We start from the raw sequence: 15,501 nt of genomic DNA, 5'->3' as shown, positions 1-15,501 counted from the left end.
TGCCGAATTGAAAAAAAAAATATAAGAACTAATTTCTTTGCTTCTGCTTCGGAAGGAATAAATATGAACTATCCTCCCTGATCCAATCATAATTCTAATGGCAAAATGACAATTGATGAGACAGTAACCAGCCTCAAAATCCGCGTGGATTGGCAGAGAGAATCTATTATCTGCTTAAAGCAGGTAAGCAAACATAGCGACAAGAGCACCGGTCATGACGGTGAAGCCCGGGGCGGTGATAGCGGCAGCAGCACCCCCGGTCGCAGGGCTAGAAGCCGAAGATGACGAGGTGGTGGTGTTGGTGCTGTTGGACGCGTTCTTGCGGGTAACGGTGACCTTGGTGTTGTAGTCGGCCTTGGTGTCCCATGGGTAGGGGCTGGAGTAGTTGTAGGTGGCGGCCTGGCCAGCGTAGGTTTTCTTGACGATGTCCAGGATACCGTTGCCAGCCGAGCACTTGGCGTCGGTCAGAGGAACGGGCCAAGTGGGAGAGAACTTGGACAACTCGCCAGCCGACTCGGGGCCGGGGTAGGTCTCGTTCAGGCGCAGGTTGGTAATTTCCACATCAAAGTTGACATAACCGGTCTTGTTAGCGACAATCTCGAAGATGTTGGCACCGCAATCCCACTGTGATCTCTGTTAGTCCAATTGCTTTTGATTTTTAAGATGTATTCCATGACTTACGCGGCCGAGAGAGGGCAGACCCCAGTTGGCGCTGACAGAGGCAATACTGGAGTAGTGGGTGTAGAAGGTGTCGTCCGTGGTTCCCTTGAGGTTGTCGGGGATAGCACCACCGACGAGAATGCTACATGAATGTCAATAAAGTGTCGACAAACAGCAACGTGACGAATGCCATCGCTGTCTGCTTCTAATGTTCATAGCTTTTTTGGGCATACCTGTAAACACGGTTGGTCTTGTTGTAGGTATCATCCTCGTCAAAGGTCAACAGGATAAGAGAGTCGTTCATGAAGTAGTCGTTCGTCAGCAGCGAAGACATCCAGCTGCGCTCCCACTTGCCCCCAAAGGTAATGTTGGTGTCGTGGACATCGTTGGTCATGTTAGGGGTAATGAAAGCCCACTGGGGAAGCTTCTTGTCGGACAGATCATTCTCGAAATCAGTGAAGTTCTTGATCTGGCGAGCACGGGTCTCGTTCTGGACAACGGAGTCGTAGAGAACCAGAGGGTTGTGCTTGCGGACATAGTCATTGTCGAAGGTCTCCTGGTTAGAGTAGTTGAAGCCCTGGAAGCCGGGGAAGGGCATGTGCTCCTGGTACTCGCCCCAGGAAATGCTCTTGGTGTCGAGCAGATCAGCAACAGTGGAGACATTGGCGGGAATCTGGTTGAAGTTGTCATTGTCCATGCCAAAGGTGTCACCACCAGCAGCCGCGCAGTAGTTAGGCTCCGATGGGTGGGTGACAGCGTAATAGTTGGTCCTGGAATTTAGAGTTTAGTGGGGGGGAAAGGAGGATTCAGTGTGGAGGATGGGACGTCGATCACTCACAGCAGGATACCCTGGGAGGCCAACCACTGCATGTTGGGATCCGCGGCCACATCCTCGTAGTCAGTGTTCTCCAACCAGACCTGGTAGAACCGGTTGAAGGCAACACCCTTGACATCCGAGCTGGGGGACTCAGGGAGAGTAGTGGCAGCAGCCTGTCTGATCTCAGAGATCGAGGGCTCGGAGACAGTAGCAACCTGGGCACGAGCCAGGGAGGCCGCAGCCAGAAGAGTGGCAGCAACAGTCTTCATTGTAGCGATTGGTTATTGTTCGCAGGTCAATGAGTGTCGTTCAAGAAGGCAGGAAACGCCCAATGGAGATGGAGAGGGTGATGGTAGAGGAGGAAAGAGGACCACGAGGAGCAGAAAAGGGAAGGGATGCGCGGAGAGCTTGATTTTATATGGATAGGAGGAGCTTCACAGCACGTGGTCGCACAAACCTCAACCTGTGCACGATATTATGACCTCGTCCAGACGATCGGTTGGTATATAGCAATCAGAATCCCTGGATTGGGCCAGTCATGGTTGGTGAGACTAGTTACGAGGGTTCTCCGTATAGTAATCAGACCCTTCGTAGAGTTTACAGGGTTACAATGACAAATCTCCACGCGAGTGGTTACCTGGTATCCAGGGCGGAGTACAGGTTAGTGCTTGTTAGTGCTTAACCAGTGCTTTTCGGGGGGTCATGGCCTGCTCAACGGGGTTAGTCCGGAGCCCCGTCAATTGTTGGAGGGATGGGGCAAGGGTTGCGAGACAAAAGAGGGAAACGGTCGATCCCGATCACCCCGTAAGGGTTTGTTGAATGATCATTAGAGTTGCCTCCACGATGCGAATTGGGGTTCGTCTATTGGCTAGGCTCTAGTCACCCTCTGGTGGGGCAGGCACGTGCCGTGTTCGGGCGGATGCTTGGCACTGCCATCAACGCTTCCTGTACACTTACGGTACACTTTACACCTACTCCTTCCAGCACACAATCTCCCTCGATAGACGAGGTACAGGAAGTATACTCCGCCCTCCAAATACTATGTCTTACATTTAACATCCCACGTGTGAACCGTAACTGGCCCTCATCATTCCCTGCGCTATCCCATTGTACGGAGTACAAGTACAAGGGCTTGGCAAAGGCATCACGCCGTACCGAAGGGGGAGCTATACCCGATTGTCGGTTGCTTCTTTTCGAAGTCTTCTATTATCATTTTTCGGGTGATGTTCCCGCAGTGGGGAGCCAGCGGAATGATCCGATCAATAGACTATTCATTTCTCTTACCGAGCGCTTACATCTGTGAGTGTGCAGCGAACATTCCCGTTGCGCTCCAATCACCGTTGAATGATACTACATCGAACGTTCTACTACATCTAACTGGCTTATGGAATTGCTCCAGAATCCGCCATGGAACGAAGTGGAGATGCCTTGCAAACCATCGGGGTTTACTCAAGCACCGTGTCTGCGACGGGATAGAGAGCCATTTCCTCTTTCAATGGGCAGATCTGGTGGGAGTAATAAATCCCAGGCAGACATAGTCGGTGTTGTGGAACTTGTTCAAATGATTCATCTGATAATGAGATAACTATGCCGGGAGCTACCTCTGTACGGAATACTTCATGTACATTCATGATTGGATCAAGAGCGGTCCCTGTCAAAACTACTGTCGGGTATATAGTAGCTTGGACACGTGGTGGACAGAAAAGAGAACAGTCCCAGGTATAAGCGCCTTCTCAGAAGGAAGAAGCTTGCAAGATCTCTTGTTGCCGCCCGTCTCTCCAGCTCTTAGTACATAAAAGTGGCTACCCGATGGTGAACAATACCGAGCAATCTCACCTATCAATGGCCGAAGCTTCATGCAGGACTCAATGCGGTATTTGAAATTACATGGACTTCCAGAAACACAGATGCAGTAATTTGATTTTATTCAACAACCGTGAAAGGCTGTGCCTTTTCGGAAAGTTTGTTTACACTCGTCTTGGTCGACTGCAGGACAAGTCTGTAGTCAACCTCTACTGGTCCCATATAATGCACATCCATTCCGATAATCGAAAAAGTAGAAGGTGCCTGGGCTCGCATGACACCTGCTACCATAGTCGCAATGGTTCTGCAAATCTGTAGAGAACTATTCTCAACAGACTCGCCAAGGATGCAGGGCAATGCAGATATATCTTGGATTGAGGACCCCATGCACCTTTCCTTGAGTAAGCTCAATGAGCTTCCACAGAGTATTCAAACTTCTAAAGCTAATATATAGATACAGAGATCAATTACACTTTTACTCATTTCGTGATCGTGATCTTCTCGTCCTGAGCACTGATCTTCCATTCCCTGGATGCGTAGGTCACGTGAAAATAACCTCGGCTCCGCGTCTGGGGAAGCCGAGCACCCATAGGCCATCTCCGTGGGCCGACCCTCTTTCATCTCCCCCATCATCCTCTGCCTATCTCTCGACTCAACCACCGCATCATGATAATACGATGAGCTCAACAAATTTCGCCGCTGCACAGGAGCGGGTTCTCGAGCGCAGGCGCCTTCGTGAGGCGGAAGCGCGAGCCCGACATGCGGAACAGCAACGGGCGTCTCCGATTAACCCGGCCACCGTCCAGCGTCTTCCATACCCATTGAACCGTGTCCCCGGCGCTGGATGGGCGCTATGGAATTCGATCAAGGGCCGTGATGGGACGCGCCCAGCGTTTCGAGTCGGTCAGGTCGATGCCGAGTTATTGGACGAGGAGCTGCTCGGCCTGATGAAGAACCAGGTTGGCGATGCTCTTAAATACTTCGGGGTATGCAGGAGTCCCGTTCAAAGCATTAAATGTGGATGTTTTTTTGGATGCTAATTTATAACAGCCTCAAATGCGGGAGGACTGGTCACATGAAATTTTATTCGCGCTACGAGCGATCCTTTTCAAGCTCTCGATTTGGGATCACAATGCGTCATATGGAGCGGCCTTGCAGGGCCTCCGATATACCGATAGCCGAAGCCAAGGCCCCGTTCATTCTCCGCCTACCAAATTGCAGAAGACCATGTACGGATTGCTGACGGTCGGCGGGCGATATGCGTGGGACAAATGGGAGAGCTGGTTGGTTGGACAGGAGGGTGGTTATGAAGAGGTTAGTTTTTCACTGCTTAAGATCGAACGATTGCCTCGCTAACGACCGGGTAAAGCCATCACAGGAAGTTCGGATGTTCTCGCGCATTACAGACCTCGTTTCCACGACACATTCGATCGCAGCCTTCGTTTCCTTCCTTGTCTTCCTTGTGAACGGTCGCTATCGAACTCTCGTCGATCGAATCCTCCGCATCCGCCTCACGCCACCATCAGCTCAGGCTAGCCGGGAAGTTTCATTTGAATATCTAAACCGACAGCTGGTCTGGCACGCTTTTACCGAGTTCCTCCTGTTCCTCCTTCCTTTAGTTGGCATTAGTCGGTGGAAGCGATGGATATCACGCGCATGGCGCAAGACCGTCACAGCGCTCAAGTCGAGCGGGGATGACGAGGAGACGACTGAGAAACAAGGCGAGCTGGCCTTCCTCCCGGAGCGAACATGTGCCATCTGTTATCGGGATCAGAATCCAGCTGCAACGACGGAGAGTGATGTCCTTGCGGCCTCGGCGAGTGCAGGTGGAATCTCAGGATCTGCTCAGACCGATATCACCAACCCATACGAGACCATTCCTTGTGGCTGTATCTACTGCTTCGTCTGTATCGTACAGAAGCTGGAAGCGGAAGAAGGCCAGGGCTGGGTCTGTCTTCGGTGTGGTGAAATTGTCAAAAAGTGCCAGCCATGGAACGGCGAGGTCCTCGAAGAGGCGCGCTCGCAGCCAGGTACTGGCAAGATTGTTGGGTTTGCCATAGATGATGAGCCACACGGCGACTCCCAGGACACAGAAAATGCCCAGGGACAATCTGATAACTCCAGTCCCTTGGAAGAAATCACCGCCGACGAGACCTTGCAGCACTCCAGCCAATGGTCTACGGACGAGAAGGAGGCAGAGGACGAGCCTACGAACGGAGCGAACGGCTTCGCCGACAACCAGGAGAAGTCATGAGCATAGCCGACTGCTCCTCGGTCTTTGCGTCTACTTTCGACCTCCTTGTTTATCACTTATGCACTTCAGCTGTTCTGCGCTCGAATTGCCGCAGCACCTGTCATTTAGATACTTCCCACGATACCCACCCAACATGGGATATTACGCCTTGTACATAACCAATTCTACCAATCCTTCCTCTCTCCATCCCGCGTATATCTACCTTATCCACACAACCCCACAAACTCCAATAGCAGCCCCGGTCAACGGAAACAAAGCCCGGCAAAAGTTCAACTCTGCCCATTTCCACAATAACCCAGGGACCTCGTCATCCTGCTTCGCGCGACGGAACTTTTCCGCCGCACTCAACACCATCCCTTCCGTCCCCTCCGCCATCGCCTTATCGTCGCGCGTTGCATGCGCTCGTAGCCGGTCATTCGTATCCTTCATCGCCGTCAGCGTCCAGGGCACCAAACCCAGCGTGACCACGATCGCGGTGACGTAGAAGCTCGTCCAGGATTGCCCGGTCGCCGTCGGAGCCGGGGTATCGCGTAGGACCCAGGCAAGATACCCGTTGGCGAGAGAAGATACAATTGCGATTGGGGGAAAAATTCTCTTCCCGCGCTCGTAGACATCGAGCCACTGGTGCGTTATGTGGGGGTTGGTGTACCGGGGGCATCGTTCGTGGGAATCGTTGCGCCTAGCGGGCGGCGTGCAGGGAGAACCAGGTTGGGGATGTTCATTATGGAGAGGGTCATGATGCCGCCTTGATTTAGATATTAGCTTGGATTTTCCTCGTCATGTAGCTTTTAGACGGGGGGTTCAGTACCAGCCGCAAAGCTACACCCCAGCGTCCCGATCGCCTGGGCGATCATAATGGACGTCATTATCTCGGAAATATGGAGATGGTGATGCCACTCGGGCAATTTATGTAGGTGCAAAAACCAATTTCATAAAGGGACAATGTAAGACAAGAAGATATTCGCCGAGATGCTGAGGACTAGGGGAGGGAGTGTTTGGGTGTTGGGTTAGAGGCGAAATCGCCCCCTCCGTGAGCATGTTCCAGGTTTATGACGTTACACCGAATCGAGTTAGAGAGAGTTTGTGGAAGTCCTGTATTATGCGGGGGAACTGGGAATATAGAAATTTAAAAGGGATAATATATTGTTACTATACGTTCTAAGAAGACTGCTGCTTATATTGACTATCTATTCTTCTGTCTATTGTTCTAGGAAGCTACTGTAGCTTTCACGAATATCTGTAGGTCCTTTAAACGTTTTAGAGATATCCGTTCCTAGTTATTAATGTTAAGGTATATACTTCTTACAGACCAAGAGAACCATATATGACCAGCAATAATCTGATACAGTACTGCTAATTCGCATTGATATAGTTAGCTATAATGCGCGTACTGTATTCCCCAGTCGTAAGAATAGCTCCACCACGGAAGACTTGCCGAGGCCGAGCCGGGCCATAGGCGCAACTCCGAGACGAGCACTAATCCAATCACACTGACTGGCTGAGGAACGCGGGGTCCCACTGGGGTCGGCCAGGTCGGACTAACTTGCGAGATTCTGTTCGAGGTGGGATGAGGCATTCTTAAGCTCTGTTCCATTCCTACACAGTGCGATCCAGATTTCTGCTACACAAATTCCTTCATCCCATCATGGATCCCACGGAGCCCAGCAAGCTGGCTGAACCGCGCTACATCAACTTCCCCAGTCTGCCCTCCGACGCCAAACACCCAGACGGTACCCCCGCACTCAACCGGCACTCGTCAACGATCACCAGAGGCCATGAATTCCCAGGCGCACGGGTATGTTGGAATGCAGTACTCCAATGTCAATGCTCAATGCTAATCGCACCAGGCAATGCTCTTCGCTGCCGGCGTTCCGGACAAGGAAGCTATGGCTAAGAGCCCACATGTCGGCATTGCTTCTGTTTGGTGGGAGGGAAACCCCTGCAACATGCACTTGATGGATCTGGGAAAGACGGCCAAAAAGGCAGTCGTCGAGAAGGGGATGATTGGTTGGCAGTATAATACCATTGGTGTTTCGGATGCAATTACAATGGGTAGCGACGGTATGTCCGGCGGGCGGAGACAGCGAGGAATAAATACTCTTGGTTCAATGTGCAAGCTGACCCTTCAATTGAGGTATGCGATTCTCTCTGCAGACTCGTGAGATCATTGCCGATAGTGTGGAGACCGTTACCTGCGCTCAATACCACGATGCCTGTATCGCCATCCCCGGTTGTGACAAGAACATGCCCGGTGTGGTGATGGGTATGGCCCGCCACAACCGTCCGTCGATCATGATCTACGGTGGTACAATCAATATCGGTTACTCCGAGCATCTTCGTAAGCCTATTAATATTTCGACATGTTTCGAGGCGGCGGGTGCCTACGCATACGATACCCTTCGCCAGCCAGACGATGGCGGGGATACTAGCAAGACCAAGGATGAGATTATGGACGACCTCGAGCAGCATGCCTGCCCGAGTGCCGGTGCCTGCGGTGGCATGTTTACGGCCAACACGATGGCCACAGCGATCGAATCTATGGGTCTGTCCCTCCCTGGCTCGTCGTCTACTCCTGCCTCGTCGCCTTCAAAGATGCGCGAGTGTGTGCGCGTGGCTGATGCCATTAAAATCTGTCTGGAAAAGAACATCCGCCCTCGCGATCTTTTGACCAAGCGATCCTTTGAGAATGCACTTGTCATGACGATGGCACTGGGTGGTTCCACTAACGGTGTTCTTCATTTCCTCGCCATGGCACGCACTGCCGGCGTTGACCTGACATTGGATGATTTCCAACGGGTTAGCAATAAGATTCCCTTCATTGCCAATCTCTCCCCAAGTGGCAAATACTATATGGCCGATCTCTACGAGATTGGCGGTATCCCGTCGGTCCAGAAGCTACTGATTGCTGGAGGCCTCCTGGACGGTGACATCCCTACCGTCACTGGCAAGACGCTGGCGGAGAACGTTGAATCATTCCCGTCGCTGCCACAGGATCAAACCCTGATTCGGCCATTAGACAACCCTATCAAGGCTACGGGTCACATCCAGATCCTGCGCGGTAACCTCGCCCCTGGCGGTGCCGTGGCCAAGATTACAGGCAAGGAGGGCCTCAGCTTCACGGGCAAAGCCCGAGTCTTCGACAAGGAGAAACAGCTCAACGACGCTCTGGACGAAGGCCGCATCCCACGTGGGGAGAATCTGGTTCTTATCGTCCGCTACGAAGGCCCTAAGGGTGGACCCGGCATGCCGGAACAGCTCAAGGCCAGTGCCGCGCTGATGGGTGCCAAGTTGACCAACGTTGCCCTCATCACGGATGGCCGCTACTCCGGCGCCAGCCACGGTTTCATCGTTGGCCATATTACGCCCGAGGCGGCGGTGGGCGGACCGATTGGTCTGGTTCGCGACGGGGACATCATCACTATCAATGCCGAAACTAACGAGTTGTCCATGGATGTATCGGATGAGGAGATTCAAGAGCGCCGTCGCCAATGGACGCCACCAGAACCGCAGATCACTCGCGGAGTGCTGGCTAAGTATGCCCGGTTGGTGGGTGATGCGTCGCATGGAGCTATGACGGATCTCTTTTAGAAGGTGAACGTTGGTAAGAAAGGGATAGGGGGTTACGGCCGCAATGTGTAAGCCGTATAGGGGTGTGTCTCCAGCAATTTGACGGATAACATTCCCAGATGGCTGGAACCACCATATGGAATATCCCCAAAAAAATAAAAATAAAGAATTGGTTTGAAATGGTTTCTTGTTGTTGTATAGGGGGAGGGAATCTCCACTTGGTGCTGAACACATCAACTTTTCTAGAAGCCCTAAAAGTAGAAGGTCGAAGAACCCAAGCCAGCGAAGGCGGTCGATTTCGTCATGTGCAGGCGCCAAGTGGAGCTGGTGAGTCACGTTGGTTCCCCCCACGCTGCGCCGCCGGAGATTGTGAGTGGCCGAGTCTAATGCGTTTTCTCTGCCTCAATCCTGCCTCTGCGAAACTCCCGCCTCACTTCTTCATCCCTCAACGTTGTCGATCCAACGCCTCCCATTGGCGTCGTTGCTTTCCTCGCCTCGCCGTGATCTCTCCACTCTATCCAAGCAGCACCCGTTGTGGCCTCGTGTGGTCTCATTTCTCGATCCTTCCCGGGGTCCGGAACCCTGGGGACTCTCCATCTTGCGCGTGAGGGCAAGTGTAAGAGCTAAGAGCTACTTAAGCCGCCCACGCCATGGGGAACGATGGCGCCGGCAGTTCGATCTCTGCTCTTTACGAGTCACTGTCCTCACAATCCCTCAATAATCGGTCAGGCGTCGGTACCGTGTTGCATCTGTATCACTCGGCGCGCATCGCTGCCCAACAGGCCTCTTGGTCTTCCCTCGCAGCTTACTTTCGCTCTCTCTACCGCAATGACACCGTGAATTGGGGGCAAGTAGCGTTCTTGACTACCTGCGTGATTACAATGGTCGGTTGTGGCTTGATCTCGTCGCTCGTCTGGCGTGTACGGTCGCCGGAGAAGAGAAAATCTTCGTTCCGCCCGCGCCTGGGGTCGAGCAAGCGCTCGACTAAGTCTTCCACCAAGACTCTCACATCCTCGGACGATGACTACGAAGATGATGACTATGATAGCACTGGATCGTCGCGACATGGTACTGAGCCTCATCGCCAAGCAATCGAGTGGTCCTCACATCCTCAGCAGCAGACTTCCGATGGTAAGCGAAATCTCCTCGCCAGCCTTTTCCCCCTTCTCCATTGTCAACGTGGGCGTCACTGACACGCTCCAATAGCATTCAAGACGGATCCCGGTATCTTGAGGAAGTTCACCACCTTCGGTCCCTACACCACCTCCGTCGCGACATACCCAGCCGTTCGCACATTTTATTCCCCGCACCCAAACCTCAATCGCCTTCCTGATAAGCCATCTCCCGTTCCTCTGCTAGTGTTCATCCACGGACTCGGCGGTTCTCTGGCCCAGTTTCACCACCTCCTTACAAGTCTTTCCAATGTTGGGTCATGCTTCGGCATTGATCTGCCGGGTTGCGGCCTTTCCAAGTTCGCGCCTACCGATTGGAACGCATACACCGTGGAGGCCTTGGCCGAGTTGATTGCTGTCGCGATTGAGAGACACCGTGATCGAGATCGTGGTCAAGGCGTGATTCTGGTAGGCCACAGCTTAGGATGTTCCCTGTCAGCTCTGCTCGCATCGTCCGCCTCTCCCATCGGAGAGAGCCTGAAAGAACATATCCTTGGCATGATTGCGGTCTGTCCTCGCGCAATGCCTCCATCAGCGAACGAAGTTGCAACATTCCGCCGCCTACTCTCCATCCCCGAGCCGATCTTTGACTTGTGGCGTCTTTGGGATCGTCGCGGCGGTGCTCAAAGCACAAGTGTGTCGCGAATGGTTGGCAGCGATGCAGATGATGAGACGCGAGATCTCCAGCTCCGTTATAACAAGCATAGTCGGACACCAGTCTGGCGTCGTATGGCGTGGGGCACCCTTCCTGATTACCAGAACGGTGAACCTGTCGGAGGTATGCCTGGAGAGAAGGTCTGGTCTGCCATTCACATGCCCATCCTCTTGATTGCAGGCGAGGCGGATGCCGTGACCAAACCGGTGGAGATCCAGAAACTCCTCCAGTTCTTCGGGGATGTCTCCGCTCATACCACCATTGACACTCGCAGAAGCAGCATTATCCCCGATGCCTCACGAGTTCACGATCAGGAATCAACTTCTTCCACTGGTCTTGCTGATGAGGAGAATGTTGTCATCCAGCCTGCTGAAAGCGAGAAGCTAATCGGCCGGGCAAATCACAATGGCGCTGGCCGCAAGCGACTCGTCAAATCGGCCATCTTGCCCGCACCTGCATCCCATGCTCTTCTCTACGACCGAGCAACATATCGCACACTTTCGGGCATTATCCAAGACTTCTTGTCCCAGCATATTGACAAGCGCCTGGGCCTGGGGTGGCAGCTTCAATACATGAACACGTCAGGAAAATGGGACGTGAAGAACCTTGCCAAGTGGCAGAAGGTTGCACCCGTTTCCAAACCGATTGCGAACACCTTTGCCGCGCTGAAGATGCTCCGAGAGGTCGACGAAGAGCACAATCCGGTGCTTTTCTCCCAGAAATACCGCGGCAGCATCTATGCTGTCATTGACATCAGCCATGAGAGCCCGGTCTACAATCCGGCTACCATGGAAAAGGGTGGCATCCACTACAACAAGCATCCGACTGTGTCCAAGCTCCCCCCAACCCCCGATGAGACCCGTGACTTTATCGCGCTGGTTGATCGGCTTCAGAGGGAGATCGACGATCAGATGGAGAAGCGTGAGGACACCACCTTGCCCCGGCCACTGATCGGCGTCCACTGCCACTATGGATACAATCGCACCGGTTTCCTGATCGTGTGCTACCTCATCGAGCGCCTTGGCTTTGGCGTCCAAGATGCCATCGATGAGTTCAATCGGTGCCGACCACCTGGAATTCGGCACGGGCATTTCATTGATACACTCTTTGTTCGATACTGTGTCGGGCTGAAGAGGGCACCAACCCTGTGATTTGACATCTCTTGTCCATAGTTATTTCCTCTTTTTACTTCCATCGGCGTTTTTGGGTTAGACTTGGAAGGGGGTTAGGTTTGGAAGGCAAGGCATTCGGCAATGGGTTTGGATTTTTCCTTGGTTTTCGGCATTTTTACAGGTCATGAGAAACGATTACATTACTTGGTCAGCATTAGATGTGTGTTATTAGGATACGAATCATGGAAGCATAATATCATTTTGGCATTGATTTGCCCTGGGGAACCTCCCGGGCTTTCATAAACAAACTTCACTGTTGCCCCTAATAAGAGGATCGAAACTCATGGTACGGGTATCTGTTTTGGTGATTGTTAGTAAGGGCGTCATCTCCTGGAAGGGCTCAGCCTAAAGGAATCGATACGCACGTCCTCCAAGAAGTAAACATAATCCTAACATTCAACCACAGCCCCCACGACTTAGATGGTTTTGTTGATCTTCAATTGAAGTTGAGGGCAAAGCATATAACATGGCAAGCACTTCCGTTATTAATCTCCCGGTTTATTTTTGAATATTAAAGGCTTCCAAATGCTCGTTTTCGAACTGTTTATTCAGCAAGCCTGGGTTGTATAATAACTAGTTAGCAGCAAATACATCGTTAACAGCTAGTTGGAGGCTTCAATCAAGACCAAGGACTAGGCCTTGGTGCCTGAGGTTTCAAAGGCGGACCACTCATGGCTTGATTGCCTTAAATTCATGGCTCAAAATCCACCCATCACATGACCGAGCTTAGGGTACGGCTAACCCAAACAGGCTAAGCGAACCCACGGCACACAGACGTGACCACGACGCAGACCCAACGGGGCGAGTTTGTGTGTCTCTTGAATTTTGTGACTTCGACCCTGCCCACCTCGACTTCCGCCAACCGACTCTTTCCCCTACGCCCTCTTCGGACCCCTCGAGACCGCAAAAATGGGTGGTGTTTCCGTTCGCGATGTGGACGTAAGTGTCCTTCAAATTTGATGGCTTCAGTTCGCCTGGTCGTCGGCTGGTGTGCGCTGGTTGTGGATGATGGATGGGTTCGTCTTGGAGGAGGCAAAAGCGACAAAGGCAACGGGCATATGGGCAACACCGGGACAGCCTGAGTGGTTCGAAAACTCTGGTTTCGCCGATCTCAGAGACTGCTGGTCGTGAAAGCGCAGTAATGGCCATGTGTGAAACTTCAGACTTGATATCACAAACTCTCAGTTTTGTCAATCAAGATCCAATGATCGAACCACCAGGTGCAAAGGAAACAGCGCCAATGGAATACCGAGAAAGATGCATTGCGACAGGAGATGGAATTGCCTTCCAAGACGAACCCGACACATCTACAAATTTGCACATGGGACCCGACCACGCGCAACCTGCATTGATCTCCACGAGCCATGACGCTAACAGTCTCTCTCTTTCTATCCTATAGGCTCAGAAGTTCATTGCCGCCTACTCGGCTTTCCTGAAGCGTCAGGGCAAGCTCCCCATCCCCGGCTGGGTCGACACTGTCAAGACCTCCGCTTCCAACGAGCTCCCTCCCCAGGATGCTGACTGGTACGACTCTCTGACTACACCAACTCCAACAAATCTCAAGCAACTCTGTTAACATGCTCTATCTATTAAAGGTTCTACGTCCGCGCTGCCGCCGTCGCCCGCCACATCTACATGCGCAAGACCGTCGGTGTTGGCCGTCTCCGCAAGGTTCACGGTTCCACCAAGAACCGTGGTGCTCGTCCCTCTCACCACGTCGATGCCTCCGGCTCCGTCGACCGCAAGGCCCTCCAGGCCCTCGAGAAGATCGGTGTCCTCGAGGTTGATGAGGACAAGGGTGGCCGCCGCATCACCCAGTCCGGCCAGCGTGATCTTGACCGTATCGCCAAGACCACCGTTGACGAGGATGAGGAGTCTGATGAGGAGTAAACGTGTTCCAAGAGCTTAATTTGGCTTTCGGGGGGCTCGTTTTGGCTTTAGTCCGGAATGATCACAAAAAAATAAAACTTTTTCGGAGCTAGGTCCCGGCGATTTATCACGTTTGTTCTCCAACATTTTTCCTTTTTTTCACCTTGATGACCAGACGGGGCTAGCGGAGAGAAAGTGGAAGGTTTTTTATTTGCATGAGGAGTGCGAAAAATTCCCGAGAGCATGAGCGAGAGGACGAGACACAGGCATCCGGCTCGTTATTCAATCTTCGTGTCCGAGTTGCAATGACTCGGACTGGAGAGACGAGTTTCTTTTCCCTTACATATTTTTGATCTCCCTCACCTCTTTGACCCGACCTATCCCCCCTACGGCGTCTTTGTTCCTGTTTTCTCTCGCGGTCTCCTGGAAATAAAGAGCATGTCTGACCAAACACGTTAAAACCGTTCATCTCGGCTTGTAGCGACGTAAGAATATAAGCGTAGCTATGACGGGCAGGTATACTAGACTCGTTTACTACATACTGCCCTACTGTAGAGTTTGTCTGAAAGTGTGGATCATACGTGTGGATATTGTATACGCAGTATTCCTCTACAAATCTATCGACCTTAAGACATGCTATCCCATGCTATCCCTCGCCAATTTATTTCTTACCCGACTGCGCCGACGGATCCTGTGGTTCGGGTTAGTAAAGAACCCTTTAATTCGACAATGAGAAACGCTCACCAGGTACACCTGATAGAACTGCATCTTCACACCCTCTCCCTCCTTCCGCGGCGCAAACACCACCCGCCCAGCCCAAGGCACGTAGACATCGTTCTCAGGATCAGCCTTTAGTCGGTAGTTCACACCACCATAGAGCATGATCTCGTCCTCGCCGCTGAAGAAGATTCGGGCCGGAGTGTGCTTGCGCGAGGCCACATGCGTCCACAGGCCATGGCGTAGGGGGAGAATCTCTGTCATTTATAGAATAAGCATCCTGTGCTTAGAAAGTATCTAAATCTGAATATAGCATGACGCAGGAGAGTCGGGCATGGAGATATCTAGGCTCCATCTGCATGCTTTTGCAGACATGTCCAGCTAGGCCATGAATCGTAAACATACCAGTAGCACCCTTGGCCTCCTTCGGGCCCATGATCAAAGTCGCATCTTCCGTAAAGCTTTGCACATATTTCTCATGCAGGGACTCGGTATCACTGGTGCGGTAGAAGTCCTCCATGAAAGCAACAATGGCCGGCCCACGCGGCGGCGCAAGGGCAGCGTCGTAGGCGATTTTGTAGGACATATTGCTTTGCGTCGACAATTTGAATGAGAATAGAAATGATAAAGGATTTAACTTGGTATGAAATACGGCAAGTAAATAGTGTAAGGGCCAAGGTCTAGCTCGCACTTGTTGATTTGCGATCAAAAGGTTGATTTCATCATGAGGGGAACCGTCGGTCCGATGGCCTGGTGCTGCATCCGATCTTATCAGTAGCGGTTTCTTGAAAAACATAGCCGCGGGATTAATGCTT

At 52.2% G+C, this 15,501-nt stretch overlaps 7 protein-coding genes across 7 annotated transcripts; 4 read left to right on the top strand and 3 right to left on the bottom strand.

Moving 5' to 3' along the window:
* Positions 1-174: 174 nt before the first annotated feature.
* On the bottom strand, positions 175-1,746 carry N7458_008078 (acid phosphatase PHOa; the record flags this gene model as incomplete). The annotated part of the gene is made up of 4 exons (XM_056911460.1): positions 175-633; positions 682-802; positions 894-1,430; positions 1,499-1,746. 4 exons carry the CDS (start codon positions 1,744-1,746, stop codon positions 175-177), a joined length of 1,365 nt encoding a protein of 454 aa, XP_056764286.1.
* A 2,211-nt stretch (positions 1,747-3,957) lies between these two features.
* On the top strand, positions 3,958-5,534 carry N7458_008077 (pex2/pex10/pex12 family protein; the record flags this gene model as incomplete). The annotated part of the gene is made up of 3 exons (XM_056911459.1): positions 3,958-4,266; positions 4,331-4,594; positions 4,650-5,534. The coding sequence occupies 3 exons, from the start codon at positions 3,958-3,960 to the stop codon at positions 5,532-5,534; spliced, it is 1,458 nt and encodes a 485-aa protein (XP_056764285.1).
* Positions 5,535-5,732: 198 nt separating this feature from the next.
* Positions 5,733-6,400, bottom strand: N7458_008076 (anthrone oxygenase family protein; the record flags this gene model as incomplete). Its single annotated transcript, XM_056911458.1, has 2 exons — positions 5,733-6,279; positions 6,360-6,400. 2 exons carry the CDS (start codon positions 6,398-6,400, stop codon positions 5,733-5,735), a joined length of 588 nt encoding a protein of 195 aa, XP_056764284.1.
* Positions 6,401-7,179: 779 nt separating this feature from the next.
* On the top strand, positions 7,180-9,122 carry ilv3B (putative mitochondrial dihydroxy acid dehydratase; the record flags this gene model as incomplete). Its single annotated transcript, XM_056911457.1, has 3 exons — positions 7,180-7,329; positions 7,382-7,595; positions 7,669-9,122. The coding sequence occupies 3 exons, from the start codon at positions 7,180-7,182 to the stop codon at positions 9,120-9,122; spliced, it is 1,818 nt and encodes a 605-aa protein (XP_056764283.1).
* A 629-nt stretch (positions 9,123-9,751) lies between these two features.
* Positions 9,752-12,079, top strand: N7458_008074 (RNA 5'-triphosphatase domain-containing protein; the record flags this gene model as incomplete). The annotated part of the gene is made up of 2 exons (XM_056911456.1): positions 9,752-10,232; positions 10,308-12,079. The coding sequence occupies 2 exons, from the start codon at positions 9,752-9,754 to the stop codon at positions 12,077-12,079; spliced, it is 2,253 nt and encodes a 750-aa protein (XP_056764282.1).
* A 930-nt stretch (positions 12,080-13,009) lies between these two features.
* Positions 13,010-13,990, top strand: N7458_008073 (40S ribosomal protein eS19; the record flags this gene model as incomplete). The annotated part of the gene is made up of 3 exons (XM_056911455.1): positions 13,010-13,039; positions 13,500-13,624; positions 13,696-13,990. The coding sequence occupies 3 exons, from the start codon at positions 13,010-13,012 to the stop codon at positions 13,988-13,990; spliced, it is 450 nt and encodes a 149-aa protein (XP_056764281.1).
* A 640-nt stretch (positions 13,991-14,630) lies between these two features.
* Positions 14,631-15,272, bottom strand: N7458_008072 (uncharacterized protein; the record flags this gene model as incomplete). The annotated part of the gene is made up of 3 exons (XM_056911454.1): positions 14,631-14,660; positions 14,714-14,943; positions 15,092-15,272. The coding sequence occupies 3 exons, from the start codon at positions 15,270-15,272 to the stop codon at positions 14,631-14,633; spliced, it is 441 nt and encodes a 146-aa protein (XP_056764280.1).
* Positions 15,273-15,501: the final 229 nt, after the last annotated feature.

Source organism: Penicillium daleae (assembly GCF_028827525.1).
Source record: "Penicillium daleae strain IBT 16125 chromosome Unknown utg000007l_segment0_segment0, whole genome shotgun sequence".
In the NCBI taxonomy this organism is placed as follows: domain Eukaryota; kingdom Fungi; phylum Ascomycota; class Eurotiomycetes; order Eurotiales; family Aspergillaceae; genus Penicillium; species Penicillium daleae.
This window is presented reverse-complemented; position numbering and strand designations above follow the sequence as displayed.